General features: G+C 36.1%; 1 protein-coding gene across 8 annotated transcripts in view; it reads right to left on the reverse strand.

Moving 5' to 3' along the window:
- The window catches only part of UNKL (unk like zinc finger), a 63,556-nt gene that overhangs the window by 27,904 nt on the left and 14,612 nt on the right, over positions 1–21,040 (reverse strand). For 5 of the 8 annotated variants that reach the window (XM_085309840.1, XM_085309839.1, XM_085309838.1 and 2 more), the window contains 4 exons: positions 17,314–17,398; positions 12,055–12,209; positions 2,801–2,989; positions 1,223–1,285 (listed from right to left, as the gene is read on the reverse strand). The exons of 1 other annotated variant lie outside the window; for it this stretch is intronic. In XM_085309840.1, the coding sequence (XP_085165966.1) occupies positions 1,223–1,285; positions 2,801–2,989; positions 12,055–12,209; positions 17,314–17,398 (492 nt within the window). The remainder of the gene's footprint in view (positions 1–1,222; positions 1,286–2,800; positions 2,990–12,054; positions 12,210–17,313; positions 17,399–21,040) is intronic. 2 more of the 8 variants (XM_085309841.1, XM_085309842.1) reach the window with 2 other exon arrangements.

Consider the following 21,040-nt stretch of genomic DNA (forward strand, 5'->3'; position numbering starts at 1 on the left):
ACTTATGCTTGTTTTCTCTTGTTCAGCCACCATGCACCACTGTAAACAGGCTTGACCTACTTGCTATGCTCCTTTTAATACAGCCTAGGATACTGTTTCGCCTTCTTCGCTGCAGGGCACACTGTTGGCTCAGGTTCAACGTGCTGTGTATTAAGACACTCAGGTCCTTTTCTGCAGAGCTGCTCTCCAGCCAGTCAGTCCTCAGCTTGTATTGCTGCAAGGGATTCTCCTTTCCCAGGTGCAGGACTTTGCACTTGACCCTGCTGAATTTCACAAGGATCTTGTAGATCCATTCCTTCAGCCTGTCTACGTCCCTCTGAAGGGCAGCCCTGCCCTCTAATGCACTGACTTGTCCCCTCCAAAATTGATGTCATCTGGAAAACTGATGCCTCTGCTAGATCATCGACAGAGATGTTAAACAGACCTTGTTTACTCTGTTGCAAACATTAATAATAGTAGAAAATCACATTAAAATTAACTTTCTATGGAAAACCACCATGAACTAAATGACAGTCAGAGTTCCCCTGACTGCCCCTCTCACTAATCTATAGATGTGTAGGAAAAAATCCCATATATACACTTCTAAAGTAGTTAGTGTCCTATCACTCTCCTCTATGGAACTCATGGGCTCTGCTTTTAGCTATCTGTTTTTCTTCATTTTTATTTACTCTGCTGCATTTTTATTTACTACTCTTTCTGCTTTTTAAATTTAAAATATTCCTCCACTTTAGATTTTATACTCCTGTGTGGCTGCATGAATGTCCTCCTGGGCAGCTGACCATTTCCTTAATGAAACATCAGGTTTATTCTTTGTTCTAGCAGAGCAAAAGCTGGCAGAGTTTTAACCTCCTATGCATATACAGTGACCCCTATTCTCTAAGGATTTAGCTTCATGACAACTCTAAGCTATGCCCTCTTCCCTGTAGCTTTTTCTCTTTTYGTAGTCTTGATCATCACATGCTGAAACAACTACATCGTGATCTTCCTTCTGGCATTCCTAAAATTTTATTAATCTATCTCCAAATCTACTTAATCCAATTGCTACAATGAACAGTATCATCAAACTATCTCATATTCTCATCCCTGCCCACTCCCTGCAGTGCACAACCATTGTATATTTTCCTTGGACTAATCATAATATCAAGTGTCACATAACATTGATGTTGCGTTAGGAAATTACCAAAAGGGCAAAATATTTACAATGTTTAGCTTTTGGCAATACCTGCTTTTTGTCTTGTTCATTAATTTTCTGCTGACTCTCAGTGGGGAAGCTTCGCTGCTTTGCCTGGAATGAGAAGAATCTCTGTAACATATGAACTTAATGAGTGGTTGCTCTAAAATACATAATTGGTTGGTGCATGGGCAGTGTCATCACTGTACTGATGCCTTAAACAGGCTGACTTCATTTACTTCACTTCAGTCATACAGAGAATTAAATTTTAACGATCATTGGGTAAATCTACATGCAAAAGGAGAGGTGGTTGTGATTACTTCACTTACATGCGTAAGTGCTGAGACACATTCTTTGTAACAGTACATTAAACACTGGGACCAAAACTGTAAAACAGATCTTCACCAATGGTTACACCATTTCTGAATTATTGCTGCCTCAGGTCCAGAAAGCAGCCCTTTGATACTGTAACTGCCTTGCTCCTATGACATCTGATCACTGATCAGTTGATCCCTACGCTGGGGGTCAGGGAAACCCTACCTGTCAGAATAGCCAGCTCTCTAACTTGGAGCATGGCCGAACGCCTACATGTAAGAAAGCGATCCTGTCTGGAGATTTTTACTCTAGTGATGATCTTGCCATCAGATACAAGTCAATATTTATGAAAAGCTCTCTCCTTCTTTTCCTTCTTCTTCTGTCTGTCACCTCTGCACTTCTCTGTGCATCTCAGGTTATAGAAATCAGTTTGGATATAGTTTAGCAAAAAGAATGAATTTCTTGGCTGCAGCTTATTTAAATGTGTGATCAGAGCTCCTTTTTTTTTTTTTAACAGCTCCTTTTTTTTGAACAGCTGCTTTTTGACAGTTCTGCAAAGTGTGTTCCTAACTATTTAGGAGGAGTTCAGTATCAATAAATTATAGATAGTAAAGTAAAATTAAGAACATTTTCCTTATAATAATCGAGCAAGACAGATTCAACTTTAACAGATAAGCACTGGGTTTTCTGCTTTTCTCTCACAGACCAAGTTGTTTTAGATCCCTGGAAAACACCAGTCTTCCCTTCTCCCAGCTATCTCTAGCATTGTCTATTCTCTCCACCTCCACAGACTAACTTCAGTTTCAACCTCTCCCCTCTCATTTCTAATGCACTCCTGAAGGCGTGCATCTCTCTCTTTCCCTCTCTTCAGGTAGAAAAAGAAACAGACTGAAATTAATCAAAGATTGGAACTGGTAAATAGTGTCATTACTCAGAAATGAATGCAACTTTTACCTGTCAACTTTAAACAAAAAATAAAACTGAATCCTACCAAGTCTAGTTATTATTTTTTCCATTGTTATCTTGCTCTATTCTTGACAAGATGGGCTGCAAAAGCCAATCAAAACGTTTCTGCAAGGTTACAATCTACTGCATGTCAGCAGAACTGCAGTGACTGTTTGCATGGGTTTCTTAGCCTGAGACGACTGTAAAATAACTTGAAATAGTTTAGCTTACTACAGAAGAGGTTCCAAACTCTGCATTTTAAATAATCAAGAATCAGTGAAAATATACGAGGCAGAGAACATTTTCTGCAGAATCTAATTTATCTTGATTTTGTATTTATATTTCTAGTACTCATTATTATTCACATACCTGATCTTCTCGTTCAAAGCCTGGTGCTTTTGGATAGCTAGATGCTGGTGAAGAAACACCTGATGTGCTAGACTCAGAACATAAAACACCATTTGCTATTGACCTCTGTCTACAAAGGGGTCCAAGAGGTGATAAAGAACTACTGCTACCAGAACTTGATGTTACAGTTGGACTTGAAGCACASGAAATCTGTAGAGACAGAAAACAGTGTCTAATACACTCTACTTCATAATTTTTTTATGTTTATAGCTATATTCTCCCTTTGGAACATTAGTTGAAATTATCAATTAATTCCAATCTCCTTATACATTGATAAAATACTTAATTTTATTTTAACCACATATTTTTTGGTACTATTTTTTAGAAAGTAGCTGATGAAAAAAGCAGACTGGAACTATTATAATTCCACAGACTTCAAACAGAAGCGCATGTGAACACACCAGAATAGTCTTGTTTGGTCACCACACACAAAATGACACACTGGCAGTAATTACTGTACTTAATGAATATTTACAATAAGGGATATTTGCTCTCTGACAATCTTCATTTCCATTCGTCCATGTATTTCTCAATCTATCGTTTTATACAAGTCATCCCTTTAAAGATCTCATCCAGAGCAAGCCAAAAAGGTTAAAAAGACAAGTAAAAGCTTGGTAAAAAGCATCTCAAATTGCTCAGTGCAAATCATGTTGAGATTCTCAAATACAGATGTTTACTAATTAACAATTTAATATTTTAATATTTAAAAACATCACTCACTTTATAAATTTTAGTTCCCATGTACATTTTCCAGAAAGTTCTAAACTTCTGAAATAAAACACTTAAACTGAAGGTACAATGTAAGGAAGTTTGGAGAATTTATTGCTAAAAGTACAGTTTTGACTAACCTGAAATTGTTTATGAATCCAAGTGCAAGCTTCCTACAATAATATATTCTAGTAGGACAGTGGGTATTACTCTTTTCTACTTTTTTTTTTTAATAAAGCATTTAAATTTATTAAACTAGATTTATAACTAGATATATAAAAGCAGTATGAAAATAGTTGTATCCTACATTTATGCCTAAAAGCCCAGTGGTGAGGACACTCAGTGATGAGACATACATTTCAAACCCCTCTTTGCTTGATTCAGAACAAGATCTGAATGTGAATCTTTCCGCTCTCAGGAAACTGGACTAGTGAATTTACTACACAATAGCAGAGTAAAACTATGGTAAAACTCTGTCAAGGTTGTTCCGGTTTGTATAAATATAAAATAATTGGTGAATCAGATCAACTGAACAAGTTATACAGCTTACTGCTAAATTATCAACTAATGGTTAACTCTGGTATTTAATTTTACTCTACGCTCCTAAGAATGTTAAAGTATTTCAAACAAATTAGAATTTTAACAAGAGACACCTCTCTCCCCAGAATAATACTATTTCATCGCGCCCCTCTAGGGCAGCAGGAACTTCATTCAAACTCCTATATATCTGGTAGAGGACAGATATGAGCCTATATGAGGTCCTAACCTTGGACAGAACCCTACCCACCTATCCTCAAAAAGCTAAAACCTCCACCCCTGCAAACTACTACCTATGTATCCACTCGCACCGATCCCTACAGAAAATCTCCCATCAATAACTTTGTCTATGTGGAGTTCTGTAGTTAAGCTCCCTCTCAGATCAAAGACAGCTTCTCTACACAAGTCTGAAATGTACATATACCCTAAAAGCTGATAGAAGAGGAGCAGACACCACAGCAAAAATAATGAAATTGATAGTTAAGATTTATTCAGACAAAACTACTGAAGTCACAGGCTGAAGAATTCATGTTTTGACCACAAACAAGTTACAGTACGCAACCTTTCTTGTTCTGTTACCATTTACTGTAAATACTGGCCTTATTAAGTTTCTACATTTTTCAGCTTTAAAATATTGAAATGTTTTGTTCATTTTAGAGAGAAATTTTAAAAAGAGAGAGGACTCACTACAGAGAAAAGTATCATTCTTAAGTCAAAAAAAAATAGTTTTTTGAGAATAAAAACATGGTAAGGTATTCAGTTCAATACCAAAAGATTTTGAAAACTTATGCATAATATAGTTACATCTTGTAAGTATGTGTAAAAACATACTCCTGGTAGCACAAGGCTGCTTACCATAGCAGATATATGCGTAAGTTAAAATCCCTAGACTGTGAAGGTAAACTAACACCAGAGCTAAGGCACCCATTTAGGTAAGCTACTGACTCAAAGATGTTTTGAGTTCTCCATCCTACTCCTAATTGGCACAGAATGTCTCTCAGATATATAATCTATGTTCACTCCTTCAGCTAGGCAAGCAACATAGATGATTTTACCAACGCAGGAAAATTTGTATCATATTTGCATGTGACTGGACCTAATGAGAATGTACAGTGCACTCAGYGTGTGTTTTCAGTGGCAAAGGGGTAGGAGATCATAAGGAAAGATGAATTTTCACTCAGAAGACATGTAAGAAGGAGATATGGCCAGAATAGATTACTTGTGCCAGAGGGCCACCTATATACAACAGAGCAAGGTGATGATGCTGTCTTCCTGTTCAGCCAGAAGTAACGGACGAGTTACATAGCTACTGGTCAAGATCACATGGGTAACAGGTACATAAATCATTTTCATAAGATGCCCCTCACATCATCATCCTGGTTACAGTAGCTACTAGTGGTGGCATAAACATACATACACCTGTAAGCACTAAGAGCTTGCAATAATTTTGTTTTTCTGCTCTGAAAAAAAGATCACTCTACTCCCAAAGCTACAGTGAGCATAATCGGATCACAGGAATGTTTAGGGTTTTATTTTCATCCTACAAACAGTCCACAGGATGAATGCAGATAGAGATACCCTGCAGAAAAGTTATTTTCTGTACGTGGATTATGTATTATCGACAAATGCCATACAACTCAACTTGCAAAGAAAACACAAAGCACTCACATGAATAAAGTAGGAAAATAATTTAACTCACAAAATATCTACAGTAGGCTAAAATACACAAGCAAGAAAAAAAATCTGAATTTCAAACCTAGGCTGAACCTACAAGGCATCTACACAAAAGATCACATTTTTAGTTGAAAGTCATTATTTAGAATTGTGGAATGCTTAAAGTTCTGTTATCACAGAGTCAATATGTCATCTTCATTTCATACAATATGCAAACCATATGAAGTTTCACTCCAAAATAAATAAATAGATTAGAATAAGTAAATAAACAATCCTCTTACATAGGTTATGCTACTAGTACTATATACATTTCACAACATATAAAAGCTTTAATAAAAAAGTCACTAAAGGTATAAACTCCATCTCTGCCTCAGCCCTTTCAGGCAGTATTTTCAACACCTGACTTGATTCAGCTCATTTGTGAAACACTAGTCATTTTTTTTCCCCAAAGCAAACAGACATATAACATCTAAAATATTTAACAGTCTTTTTTATCTTCTTCTCTGCCCTTATGCCATACATTTATATCCTATAATGAGAACACAAGAAATTCCCTCTTGGCCCATCCAGGGTAGTATACTGCTATCAACAGTGGCAAGACAAGATGATATTTAGGGAGAATACCTGATCCTCATCACTATGTATGGTCATCAATCAAAATAATTCTTGAGGCAGAGAAAGCAAATGGAGGGTTTTGAGGACCATCTCTTTTCTCTCTGTGAAACTCCTCCAGATCCAGTGAAGACGCTCTGGCCCTAAATGTCAACGCTGATTACGGCCCTCTTCCTCTTTGTCCAAGCTTAGAAGAATCATCTTCTCTAGGGCTCAAGGTTAGGTGGACTCCACAGAATCAGTGCGATAGATTACACTGCCACTCATTTGACCAGAAATAATTTTTCTAAACCATTAATTCATTCCTTATGGCTTGCTTCAGAATACCCATTAGCTCCTGTATCTTTTATCTTTCTTGTTCTTTGCAATGAGTAAGATGCAAAGAACATTTGAGAAATGTCAAGATATATACCACTAGAAGCAGCCATACAACTTAATGCAGTACTGGTGCCAAAGCAGTAAGTGAACACACATTCCGTATCAGGACGGACTTTCTGGTTACGGCTAATACTAGGCCAAATCTCAGTACTAAGGTAAAAACACGTGCAGTAACAGTGTGAGAAAAAGAGTGCAAGAGAGAGGAAAGGAAACTATCAAAGCTTAACTCTTGCTCTTTGATGTTGTAGAAYTTATATTTTGGTATCAGTGCTGGTATGAATGGCAATGTCCTCATCGGCACTATTGATGCTAGGAAATTGCCAATTACTAGTCTTGATTTTGGGTTTTTTTTTAGTTTTTTTTAGTTTTTTTGTTCTTTATTAAGACAGAAGCTCAAATAACAGAAAGCTAGAATTAATACAGTTGCCTCAACTCTGGAGGCAAGATCTTCAACAAGATCTTTGTAAATTTCTCTACAAATATAACTTGAGATCCATGGCATTTGATTTTCTGAGTGGGGGATAACAAGGCTCAATAGATTAAGTACTTTTCAGGGATGTGTCCCCCTTAAAGACAGAAATCTGCTGTGCTAGCTAATCAAAGACATAAGCTTACCTGGGAAGGACACAATTCAAATCCTAAGAATTTAGTCTACCTTAACTAAAAATGGGCACTTACTGACATTCTGTACTTTAYAGAGGCTCAGCTGCTGGGTTGGGTATTGGAATAGATAACTTTTTAAAATATCAAGTGAAAACTTCAACAATACAAAAAACAACGAAGAAATGGTAACATACACTCTTACTCAGTGTGAAGCTCAACTAAACACTGCAGCCAGATAGATTTCATACTATCTCTCACTTTCACAGCAGTTACAAAATAATTTCTTTTTCACCTTAGTGTTTTTGCTCAAGGTGACAATAGGTCGCCTGAACATTTGTGAAACACCACTATTCCATAGATGCCAAGCTTGCCCTAACAAGGGTCACATGCTCCTAAATGTAACCACACAGAATTTCACCTCTTAGATTCTTACAAAGCATTAGATTATTTCTCAATATTCTTCACTGGACCTAAACTGCTTAGAAAACAAGCATACAAAACATTCTTCCCCTTCATTCCTGCCTACTCTAGGCCTTTGTATACAGTTGAACTTCTACAAAGAAGACGAAGAAATAGAACTACAATATATATAGTATTTCCTATGAAAATGGCTGCTTCATGAATTTACTGATTTGTGTTATATTCTGTGGCTTTAAAAAATGTCCTTCTACATCATCTACATTTGCAGCAGGAAGTTGACAGGAAGAGGAAGCATATAGGCATTTTTAATTAAGCTGCAAAACTTCCTTCGAATTCACATAATTTCTTTTCCTTCCTACACCCCACATTGTCTGAGAACACTCCAAAATTAAAGGAAAAAAAAATCATCATCATTGTTCAGATTTGGACTATGTGCACATGTAATCAAATTCAATTGCAGTATCACAATYGAATGAACTATCACCTACCAACTGAGAGGGGTAACTGATCATGTGCACTTGCTCAATCCATCTTAGTTATGATGTAAAACAGACTACTTCAGGCTTCATGAAGGCAGCAGAATGTTAACATTCCACAATCACAATGGGCTAAGAAGGCACAGTGTTCATCACCAYTGAGCTGGCAGGTACTGACTTGTTAACTATGGGAATTCAAACATGTGATCAGGCACTTAAACATCCTTGATAAACTTGATAAAACAAAGATGGTGCTGTTTATCCTATCTTCATTCACTGTAATCAATGTATATGATATGCAAATAYTAATTCTTTTAAATACATCATGGGCTCCAGGCATAATGACATCATGGTCAACATTTCTCTCCTTTTACTCTTCAAAGAAAACTGATTTCTGGCCTTAATCTAGAAGGATAATATAAATATCCCATCATTTATAAATACAATTAATCTTTGATGTATCTTCTTTCATCTCCAAAAGTAGTAAACAACTTTCCCTATTAATCTTGTGGTTCCACAAACTTGCACAATGTTTATAGACAAAATTGTATCACACAGTTAGGCCTCTGCTCTGTATCATCACCTAACTTAGGTATACTGTAAGGTACTCAGTAACAAAGAGAAACGATGTGTGTAGATGATCAGCAGTACAATCCTAAAGTTTGAGTTAAGCATGCTCTAAGGAGATCTTGATAAATTCATGACTTTTTTTTTTTTGGCTAAAAAGCTGCTCAAAAGAGTATATGTTTGGCATTGGGATAATGAACGGAAAGTGAAGCAGCTTGAGAAAGAACCACTGTGGTTGTGGTTGTATACATTGAGAGAGGCCAGTTAATCCAAGTCTAATGGCATTCTGAGAAAAAAAAAACATGGGAGAAGATGAAGATATCCAAATACGGGTATGTTAAGATGCAATAAATTTGCAGAATATAAATGAGAATAGTTGAAACAAAGAGATGAAATTTGGGTGAGGCAGAAACTTATGGCTAAGAACGAAGCATATGCATGGCATGCAAAAAACAGCAAGCCAGAAATGTATTATTTTAGCAAAGGTGTCTGAGTAAAGGGGATTGAATGATGAAAGATCACATAGTTGAAGATTCATGGAAGGACATGCATGGAGTAATGAGAATGTGATTAAGCGTGGAGAGGTGGCAACAATAACGAAATGCTGGGGCAACACAACAGTGAGAAAGCGAAGAGACAGTGGCAAGTATAAAGAAACAAGTAACGTTAATTGATATGAAAAATGACACTCAAGGGAAATACTGCATCACACTGAATAAACTACGTTGTAGAGGTTCAAGTACATTTGGATGATGCATTTGGCAACGAATAATAAAAAGTTAAAATAGTAGCATATAAATGCAAGGGAACTGCAAAGACAGATGAGGAAAAACAGTGCTATCAAAGCTGAATGCTTCGAACCAGAAAGCTGAACATGGAGGTAGAGAAACAGAAAAGTAGCAGCTCTCTTTAGAAACTGAACTCTCACTTACCAAAAAGGCTGAGGAGTAGATTATTTCCCCACTGAAATGTTATGGAAAGATAAAGCAGAGGAATGACTGATGACAATCCAACAGACAACAAGGCAACTTAGATGAACACGTAAGAACACAGTACTGGCAAATTAAAAATCTATTTAAAAAGTTATACAGCCTCCTTCAATCTGGATCACCCAGATTTAATGGACTCATTCTTCTAATTCTCTTCCTTACAGAGAACTGAGGACCTAAGCAACAGATAGTTAAGCAACCGGCTCCTGGTCAGCGGAATTTTATGATCAAGCAGAGAACTGAGTTTAGATCTCTCAAGCCCAAGATTTGGACTATAACTATGTCATCCTTTTCCTGTAGAAGCAAACAAAAAGTAAGATTCTCCAACAGTGTACTATAATATGACATATGAAAGAAGTTTTAGAAGATGAATAGGGAGATTTTGTTTTGAAGAAACAAAAGAATTGTGAAAAAGAAAGACTAGTTTCAGCACTAGAAAAACTACTAAAATTAAGTTAACTCAGAGCCAGTATCTGACAGTGATGAGAATGAGGATTAAAGAGGGTACAGAAAGCTTATTGTAACAAAGGAAAAAAACACAAACCAAGAAGGAGAACATATTGCTGGGAGAGTGAAAAGGGGAGAAGGGAGAAGAGAGAGACAGAGTACTTAAATACTAAAATAAAGCAGGTGACAGCAGATCACAATGGTGAATGGAAGCAAGCAACAGAGCTCAAGAATTAAACATGGAAAAACAGGAAACAAAATTGCTAACGAGAAATCAAGAACTTAATATTCAGAAAACAAATAATGTAAGTGCACCGGACAATTCAGCACATAAGTAATCAACCAAAAGAGAGGAAGAACATTTTGTTAGAAATCAGGAAAAGATGGCCACTTGCAATAAAACTATTAAGTAGAAAGTACAGGAAAAAGTAGAAGCAACTTTTGCACTTTCATACTTGAACAGTAGCACAAGCAAAGTCTCACTGAGTACAGAATGGAAAGTGGACAAAATATTACTCAGACTCCCAATGATTCTCTCAGAAAAATGCCTCTATACGGAAGCAGATTCCCTGTGGTTGAAAGGTCTATTAGGACAGCAAGTGTTTTCAACTGTCCCTAAGTCATTAATGACAGGCAAAAAAGCTGCTGGGAGAACAGATGCTTTTGTTCACCTCTCCTGAAAGCTTCAGAAGTATGTGACATTGAACAAAATAACCAGCTGGACCCCAGAGCAACAAGAGTAGCTTCCTAAAATAAAAGGGCAGACCTTTTCTCAGAACTTTATAGCCAGCAGATGTCTGTGTTAGGGACTGAAGATAAAATGTGGGCACACCAGTATCCATACTCTTGATCTGCAGCATAGCAATATGTAGCTACATGAAAGAAACGCAAGTTTTAACACCTGCACTATTTATTGGCAATTCTTTTAAAATGTAATTTTAAATATGACCTTTTATTTGGTTTCTAATCAAACAATATAGACAAACACCGCTAGAAATCTAGAACTGAAAAGTCTGTGAACAAATATATATGTAGTTATGACTCTGCACTGCAAATGAGGTAAGAAAAACTCAAGTCAGCAGAAAACAACAGAGATGTAACTATCTTAATATATTCTTTTGTAGTACACACAGAATATATATTACCTACCTACGAAATGGATCTATTCCAACTGATATTGAAGGAAAGATTAAGAAAGCTCTACAGTATATCTTTTTCCTTCCTCTCCCACAACCTTGGTTGGTAAATTTTGCTGATATAGACTATATTACTCTTACATTGAATCACCTATCTGCTACCAAACTGCACATACTGTATCATTGTAAGAAGCTTTAAGAATAAAGCATGTTAGAGTGGGACTTAAACTCATTCCTAATGTTAAAAAGTTAGGATAAAGAAGAGAGCTGGAATCAGGCAGCATCTTTCATGAATGAAATCTTTCCTAAAGAAAAAACAGACATGTAAATTCACGCTGTGCTGTGATTATGTATTTGATTAACAGAACCCTTTAGTGTAATCATACGATGTTCCTTATTGTAGCATTCAACATACTGCATCTAAAGACAAAAAAAGGAGGAAAGAAACATAAGTAATACATAATGAAATCTGGCAACCAGGGAAGACATTCCATTAGGTTTTAGAACCAGTTAAGTATTACTGTCTGACATTTAYTGTAGCTGTGATATTTTTTCTCTTTTGTTTAAGCACACAGAAAGAAAAAAACATGTTTGAGAAACAAAATAAACAATTATATATTGGCACAGTGATCATTATTAGTAACTTTTCCAGAATTATTTACACTTACATTTCCAGACTGCCCACTGTTATTTGTAATGCTGTTTGTGGAGTTAAGACTGCTGCTCCATTCATTTGCAATTCCTATGCTGTCTGCTGAAAACAGGTGAGCGCCTGGCTTTGACTGACAGCCAGTTTGCGGTATGACTACATTCATGGTGTCCTCTGTTGAAGGAATCCCCAACAAATTACACACAGATTTCATATTTAGCTGTGTGAATTTAACAATTACATACCTAATACCAAACACAGCACCTATTACATGGAAACATCACACATACACACAAAAAAAATCTCATTTTTTTTGGTAAGAAAAAATATAAACATAAAGAAAGGCTAGGTAAAAAATAATATAATTCACTATTATGTATTTGTGATTACTAACGAATGCGAACTGCCATAGTGATACTCATTTACTTGCTCCATCAGAAGTTGGTGGGAGATAGATCCAAGCTCCAAATTCCAATGTTTTAAGGTCTTCTACATTTTGCTTTATTTTCCAGAATCTCTACAACACTCAGGTTTAAAGACAGTATTTTTAGAACTCCTGACTGGAAAGGTAACAAAGACATCATAATTACAGGGTTTTTTTTTTTTTGTTTTTTTTTCCTCTCAGTCTAAAACCATCTGACTTAATCCATAAAACAATGTGAAGAGAATCTGGGGCTTCTGCTATTTAACTTGAATAACAGCCTTTGAGAAAGTTTATTATTAACTTAAAGATAAACTGTAACCAATTAATCGCTAATTTTCATACCAAAAAAATCAGGTCAAGGTAACTGAATATTACTTCTCAGTTTCCCAAAGGCTACTTCATTAAACTATTAAACATTTCAGATATTTGACTCTTCAGTTGTGTAGTACATTAAGGAGATTTAGATTTCTGGTTTWATAGAGGCAAATAATGAGTTAACAAAAAATGTTTATTTTAGTACCAATTACAGTTTATTACATTCTCTCCTCATAATCTACGCATACAGCACATCATAGTAAGAAAGTCAGGACTGAAAATGAGATTTCATCAGTTCTTAATTGACTCTACAGATACTGCAAGATTTTTTTTCCATCTCTAGCCACTACTGCATTGCTGAAAGGGTAATAATAAACTATATTTAAAATTCAAATATGAGTGTTTTTCTATTACACAAAGTGAGGTGTKTTGATAGAGTGCACAAAAGTACAAGCTATAGTAATAAAAAGGATGGGAACACAAGACATGTAGACATCTGTCTTCATTGGAGATATCATAGCTGAGGATTGTTTCTAACGATGGGGGGGGGGTTGTACCTAGCATTTGATTTACCACAACTCCATGCCTTTTTACTATATGATCAAATACTTCGGCAAATATTTCCACTATAATATAAAGTAAGAAAACAGGGAATTGACACACAAAAGAGAAAGGAAAAAAACTTGTAATAACTACCACCATGTACGGAAGTGCACTCCAGCCACATGCAAAAGAGATATGTAAAAGGAAACACTAAGGATTGCAAAGAGAATGTCACTAGTCCCCTGCTGTTTTTCTAACGGGATGAGTATGCAAAGAACAGTTGGGGAAAACAGAAACTGATGGACTTACCTAAAATTTACTCTCACTTTCCCTAATTACCATCTCATTGGATACCTACTTGCCCAGATCAAGTCCAGTCAACCATCATACTCATGCAGGAAAAGTGCTTTTTGATTCACACTATCTTTTAAATCTTCATTAGCTTTCTTTCCTTGACCCAACCACATATCCCTTCAATATTTTATAAATGAATGCAAGYAGTCATACCACCCTTAAAAGGAAATATTAGAGTGCCTTCTGAACATCTCAAAAGAGAAATAATCGCTCTTTTGTCTTTCAAAGGCATATCAGAGAAAAGCATGATTAATTTTTGCCATTTGGCCTATTGACAGAAAGTCAAAGAAGCACTTTAAAACCGGAATCTATGTTCCTACATCATTCTAATTCTTTGCAACAGTGAGCATCATAGTTTCTGTCCAGTTGCATGAAAGTTACAAACTCAACAAGCAAGCCTCCCCCAGCTTAACTTTATTTTCTCAGCAGCCTACAACTATTGTAGGAGCTTGCAACTGATGGAAAAGCAGCAGTCTCACATCATGGTCTATCTCATGGACATTACTGAAGCACATGGAGATTAGGATAGCACCCTCAGAAAGACCTTTAACTATCCATTGCCAGTGTAGTGATATTTCAGGTACTGCGTATCAGTATCTGGGATGATATGCAGAAATAGGACTGTATTCTTTATGAGACAGAACTTTTCCAGCTACATAGTCGCCTTAGAATTTGCACTAACAAGGCTTGGATCTTATGAGAGTCACTGTGGCCAGTTCAAGTTTGGTCTGAGGAATCTACTCTTTCTGAAAGTCAACAATGAGTAATTTTTTTTTCATTCTTGCAATCATGGCACAAATAGAAGAGAACAATCTTGGACCAACAATTTGAAGGCAGATGCCTTAAGTAATAGAAGTTATTATACAGGAGGTACATTCTTTGCTAATTCTTGACAGCAGAACTTAAGTCTGCTCTTTTTTTCTGTTTCAAAAGAATTTTTTTAAGGCAGTAAAAAACAGACACGTAAGTGCCACAAACAGGTGTTTATTATTTTAAGAGCTTGCTAGCCACCCTAGCCACCCTCTCTTTGCAAAGGGTGTCAGGGAAATATGTCAGAATCTAGCCTTTATTTTTCAGAATCAGATGCCCTTTCTCGCATCACCAGAAAGTGTCTTTGGGACTGCACTGGACTTGTGGCTTCAGTCAGTGGAAAAATACCAATGAATGAAATTTAACAGACAGCATTATCTGCAGCTAGGGCCTCAAGGGAAAATCAGTCTGGGGGAATAGTAAAATTCCCCATGGCCTTCACAAAGGAGTGAGAAAAGGGGCGGGGGGGAAAATGTCAGTTCATTCTGAAGAAGTCACTGAGGGAAGACCAGAAACATTACTGTAAGAGTGCGTTATTCCCCAAACTTTCACACAAAATGATAAAAGTTTGAGATACACACATGAATGGTGGGATGAAAGTTACAGTATTTGTTCCACACAAATAGGGCTTCAAAGAGACTAAAGTGTAAAACACCACACAATCTGGGGTTTAAAAAGTTCCACAAATCAAATGTTTCATGCTTTTCACACTGATGATAAACTCCACAGCTGTGAAGCCATTTTCTCCCCCTCATTGTTATTAAAGAAAGGTCATCAAGCGTTTCTTCCTGTGATCACAGCAGAGGAAACATCAGAGCTGCTGAACTTAGCTTTAAGCTGCTGCCAATAGCAGAAAGACAAGTGTGGAGACAGTAAAGCAATATCTAGCTTCTGACGGTCTGTTTAGATTCCCAGAGAGACAGGGGATAGGTACTGCTGCAAGATTTGAAATTCACTTGTCAAGATTTCCTGATCACACRCTCTTAATTCTAGCTGATACAAATCAAAGACTGACACAGCACATTGGCTGGCCTTAACAAATCTCTTCTGATGGGCATCACAGCTCTGTCTAATATGCAGATAAACTTATGCTGCTGTATGTTGAATTAGCACTACTAACATGGTTCAAAGTCTCAGGAATTCTCTTCAAGAGTTCTGGAAATTTTTAAAGAGTACAAGAGTCTATCCTAAGGAGTAGAAGAAAGAAGGGAGAAGGATTAGCAGCAGATTAGAAAGATATCCCATAGGGAGAAAAAATATTAACAATTTTAAAGTTTCGACTCCCCTTCAGCACTCTTCTACAGCCTCAATCTGTATAAGCCTTAACTTTTCCTTAGAGATGGAACTCTTTTTCTTGCAATTGTCAGTGAAGGCTTCCTGGAAGAATGATTTATCTTATGGGAATCAAGTGCCAACTGGACTGTTAAAGATACTAATGATCAAGACACATGCGAGAATAACAAGATGAGAGATCCAAAAAACTTCAGTCTCCTAGAGCACTGCTGAATATACCCACTACACCACCCATGCTGGAGAGACAYGAGGGGAGACAGTATTTGCTATGCTCTAATGAGCAAAACAAAAGAATTGTAGTCTTCTCCCACAAGAGTTTTGTAGTGTGTCAGAATTATACCATGCTGCATGTTTGCTGTGAATTTCTTAAAAGCATATTCCTTAAGCTGTTCCAGGAAAGAAAAATACTACATCATGGAAGCTTCTCAGAGACTAGCACTGTGGGCAGCAAGAATATTATTAGGCATGCCTTCACCAAAAGTCTTCTAGGTGACAAGCGACAGAATAAACAGTTTTACAGAACATCACATTTGCTTAGACAGGCTAGACAAAGAGAGAAAATTGCCAATAATCATCATGACAAAAATCACAAATAGTTGTTGAACCATAGAAATTTAGAGGTTCCCAAAACTTGTAGGGTATCTTATCCCTCTTTCCAGCTCTTATAGCAGCAGACAAATAGCTGGGACCAGATTAAAAGTTATTTTCTTTTCAAAGAACAGATTTTAGGTTTTACTGATAGAATAAGCCTTACTGTTAACATACCAAACAAAAACTACAGAGGCAAAACAGTAATTATTACATAAAAGAAACAAGAAATACAGAAATTTGTTGGAGTATGCCTTGCATCACAGCTGAAAGAAGGCATGAACAGTTGTTGTAACAACTTCCCTTGTACATTCTGGAGAGCAGGAAGGGTGCAGGGGTAGCCAAAATTGATAGTAGTATTAAAAAATATCTGATGATGGATACCTACAGTGAATCTGTGTAGATGAATACTGAAGAACTGAGTGTTCTCTTGGGAAAAAATGGTCCCTCTTCTGCCTTCCTAGGCCTAACAGTTTGAGTTCAGTGAAAATATAAGATGGTTATGGAGGAAAGAAAAGGAGAGCTGATATTATGTTCTTGGACTTCTTTATTCAGGGTGATGAAGGCCTTAGTCCTGCAAATACTTGCAAGCACTTTTAGATGAAAAGTATCCTGTAAGTTTCAACGGGATAGCTAATAATATATTTATAAAAGTGAAGCAAGTGTGTACAAATTTGCAAAATCAAATTCAAAAAGTTGCAGGGACAGGCCGCACTTGTAATGAAAAGCACCTTCCATTTTTACTGCTGCTGCAAATCTGATGAAAAAGTAGCAAGCWCCTGTACTAATATTCTGTATTGGAAACTATGGAATGCATTTCTAAAAACAACTGACATCTAATATCTTTTATGCATTAAAAGTAATGATTTTAAGTTGCTTGTGTTACTGATGCTTAGAAATGATGGTGCACTTTTATGAACACTGATACAAAATAATAGTTCTCTTACTTACTTTCGACATGTGCAAATGCACAAAATGGACCACGTGGACAGTAACCTGTTTGGCGCATGTCATTGCACTTTGTAGATTTATAAATCTAAACAAAACAGAAGGGCAGTTAACCTAAATTTATTTGTTACAGAACAGAAAAATAGCTAGAAAAATTAAAAATTTTAAAGGAAAAATACTTAATAACACTGTGTATTACAAGGTTTTCTCAAAAACTTCAGTTCTTCTAATAATTTTTAAAAAATCAAATAGAAGAGCATAGTTTTTTTAAAAAAGAGGAAAAGAGAATCTTAATCCTTTTCTTTGCAATAATAAATATTAACAATAATATTTCAGAAAAACAGTTTTTAAACTGCTCTGGTTTTCTTTGTAGTATAGAAACTGCTGATCTTTGTATCTCACAAGACTGGTAGGAGGGGCTAACACACTGTTTTGTAAGAACAATATTAAGAATCTATTTAAGAGCCACAGATTCTCTTGAGAATTTAATTCTGTGGATATGCAAGTCTATGGCAAATAGTACAAGGATCCTTTTTTGTTCCCTAAACCTTAGTATTATGGTCTTTGGCTCTCAAGAATCAGCTCAGTGAGTCATGGCTTGATAAATAAAGATTCCCAGTTCAGAATGACACTTCTGCATACACTGTGTAAAGAAAATGTTTTTCATTGACTTCTGCCTTAGCAAACATGTAAAATGAAACAATTCATTCAAAAGCAAAAACTAATTCTGTACGCTCTTTATTTTAGAGCAACTTAAATATCTTACAATTCAGAAATAATCTTGAATTCATGTTGAAAATTTATTTGCTACATTTACTGCTAGCTCATGCATAACAACCCAAAGATCAGCTAGCAAACCAGAGTAAGATTCTAAATCACAAATTTGTTACTGGTGCTAATTGTTCTACAAATAATTTATTTTTCCTTGAACACCGCAGAAGAGACAAAACATCCATGCTGCCGAGAAGTTTTCATCAAAACTACATAATTTACAAACGGAACAGTGCAACTGATTTTTGCATCTTTCCCCCAATTTCACTGGGAGCTCATATGCATTGAAAAAAATGAAGGGGTCATTGGTGGATACCATATCTGAACCATGAAATGAAGCTGAGTCAGTCCTTTTTTTTTTCCCCCTGCTCTATGATGATTGTTAAATAGAAAACCTCACTGCTGTATACACTACACTTACGATGCAGAAGGGGAAGAAGGGACAAAAAAGGAGATGCTCTCACTTCCAAATTGTTTCAAAGAAATATGTAATTGGAAATTTAGTTTTGTGTTCCTAGCCTCACAAAATAACTTTCCCGATCGCATGAGCTACACAAATGGTGTGGAGTGCCTTCTGGTAAATGACACAGCTAGAAGAAATGATAGCTTAGATAAAATAAAAATACTATTGAGGATGAGCTGGCAGTCCAGTATACACTTCCAAGACCAAATCTGGTGAGGGACACATGCCCCAGTAACATGACAGGATAGACAGCTAACTCAAAGAACCAAATCATTACAGAAGACTAGCCTTACAGCTATAGACAAGAACACAGTTGCTACTTATTAAGACTAAAATCCAGTTATTCTTGAATGTGATAGCCAGGAGATTTCTGCAATAGTCACTGAGCCAAGAGGCAATGACAATATACTTTATCTGAATTTGGTAAAAACGAAGACATGAAAATATTCAATAAGAGAAGAAAACGTTTGATAAAGTGATTATAAATTCAACTTAAATTAAAAGATATACAAAAATAAGGCTGTATCGATGTTCTTGATTTTGAATGAGTAGACTGAGAAAGGAAGGCAACTGGTTACGATCATCAGGTAGACTGAATCTCATTATGAACTGAATAAAATGAGCATTTTGAATCCTCAAGTCAAAAGTGCAAAAGCTGTATGGAATTTCCATTCTAAGCATACAACTGGATGAAAGCCAGAGCTGAAGCAAAGCAGGGAGAGCATCACAGGGAATGAGGCATAATGAAAACTCCTCCTTTCAGAGGAGGCATGTTGCTAATTTCTGTGAAATTAAATGCTAAAGCTAAAATTAGTGGAGATGAATAGCCATATCCCCCTCAAGCTGCTTTGATTTCCAGTAAGAATTACGTTCAACACTACAATATTATGTTCAACACTACAATAAAGACAGCACAGCTAATAGAAATAAGCAGACCAAGATGACTACAGCTAATGTAGGAGCAAAATCACCTTCAGATCAGGGAGAGGAAATGAATTAGAAAGTTGGCACCTCAGAATTTTTAAAGAACTGGCATATAACACTGAGGCAGTTAGCAAGTAGTTTTATTAAATCTGTCACATTAGAAGTAGTACGTATGACTGAGGTAGCGGATACAACATATATACACATGAGGAGAGCAGAAACAGTTGATTCAGGCCACTGCAGGACCACTAATACCCTCTGCATCATAATTTAGACTAAAGACAAAAAGAAATAGAATAAAATTAAAAGTACATTTGGCAAAGGTATATAATGGCTGACTCAACATAACTGTGACATACGAAAGATTTTCTACAAAATGGAAATAAGGACTTCAATACAGGATACGAAAAGAAACCTTTAATTCAGATAATGAAGATCATGACTCCTACCAATGTTACATATCTTCTATTGAACTCACTAACGGGAAGGTGACAGTGGATCGTGACAAGAGAAAGAAAGCAGACAAAATTATTTGCAGTACTTAGTCTTTGGACTTATTTTAGTATTTTCATTAATAGCTTTGTCATAAATAAAGGTATGGTAGCGATACAAAGCAGGAAGGCACCATTACTACAGAAGAGGATTGGACTATAAAGGAGAGAAAATTAGATGATCTGAAATAAATTTAGATGGTAAAATCTCTAGGAACCAGGACCGTGAAATTCTGGAATTGAGAGCTGGCTAACTTATGACAGAGATTGTATTATATGGAGCTTGTAACAACCCCGGAGTCAGTATTGTGGAATTCCCTTCTCAGTCCCATGTTCTTGATACACCTTCAATAATCTTCTTAATTGAAAAAGAAAATAGTGATTACTTGAATTTTCTTTGTTCATACCTTAGTATGTGTTGAACTTACTTTCTAATGCAAGAAATTCCGTCCTGCTGTGAATTTTTCATGTCCATTAAAAAGTTCCCAAAACTTAAACGGACTTCAAATATTGTACAGACAGCTGCTTGCATAACATGTCATTTCAGTATTTGCTCGATATATTCATAGTGTTGCACAAGAACTAAATCTCAGCAAATTATATGTCACTGCTTTCTCCCCTAGTTTTTCACTGTTATATTCAAACACCTGTCAAAGTTACACCTGTCTATGGAGGACTCGAAAATCACCTTGTCTTTCATAGTGTCTAAATAAGACACTGAAGAAACTTTTCTGCTGTTTCCACCACCTACTGGCCTTTTCAGTAACTCTCAACTCTTTGCAATAAAGCTTTTGTTTTAATTGTACTTAGAATAAAAATTCACTCCAACTTATTGATTAAATGCAATCACTACTGTGACTTCATTGCTCATCCAAGTAACCACTTAGGTGAAAAACAGAGTATGTTTCTTTAATCCCAATTTTTATACTTGGAGAATCAACATGAGAAAAGGATTTTCACACAAATCGCATGAAAAGTCAATCCAGCTACTGGATTAAAAGCATCCAACTATTAGGCCAAATATTATTAAGTTAATTCATTTTTTCATAAGCTGTGCAATAAAAATGCCTAACAGAGGAAA

The sequence above is a fragment of the Rhea americana genome, unplaced genomic scaffold, assembly GCF_003343005.1.
Source record: "Rhea americana isolate MKP2758 unplaced genomic scaffold, rheAme1 scaffold_305, whole genome shotgun sequence".
Taxonomy (NCBI): domain Eukaryota; kingdom Metazoa; phylum Chordata; class Aves; order Rheiformes; family Rheidae; genus Rhea; species Rhea americana.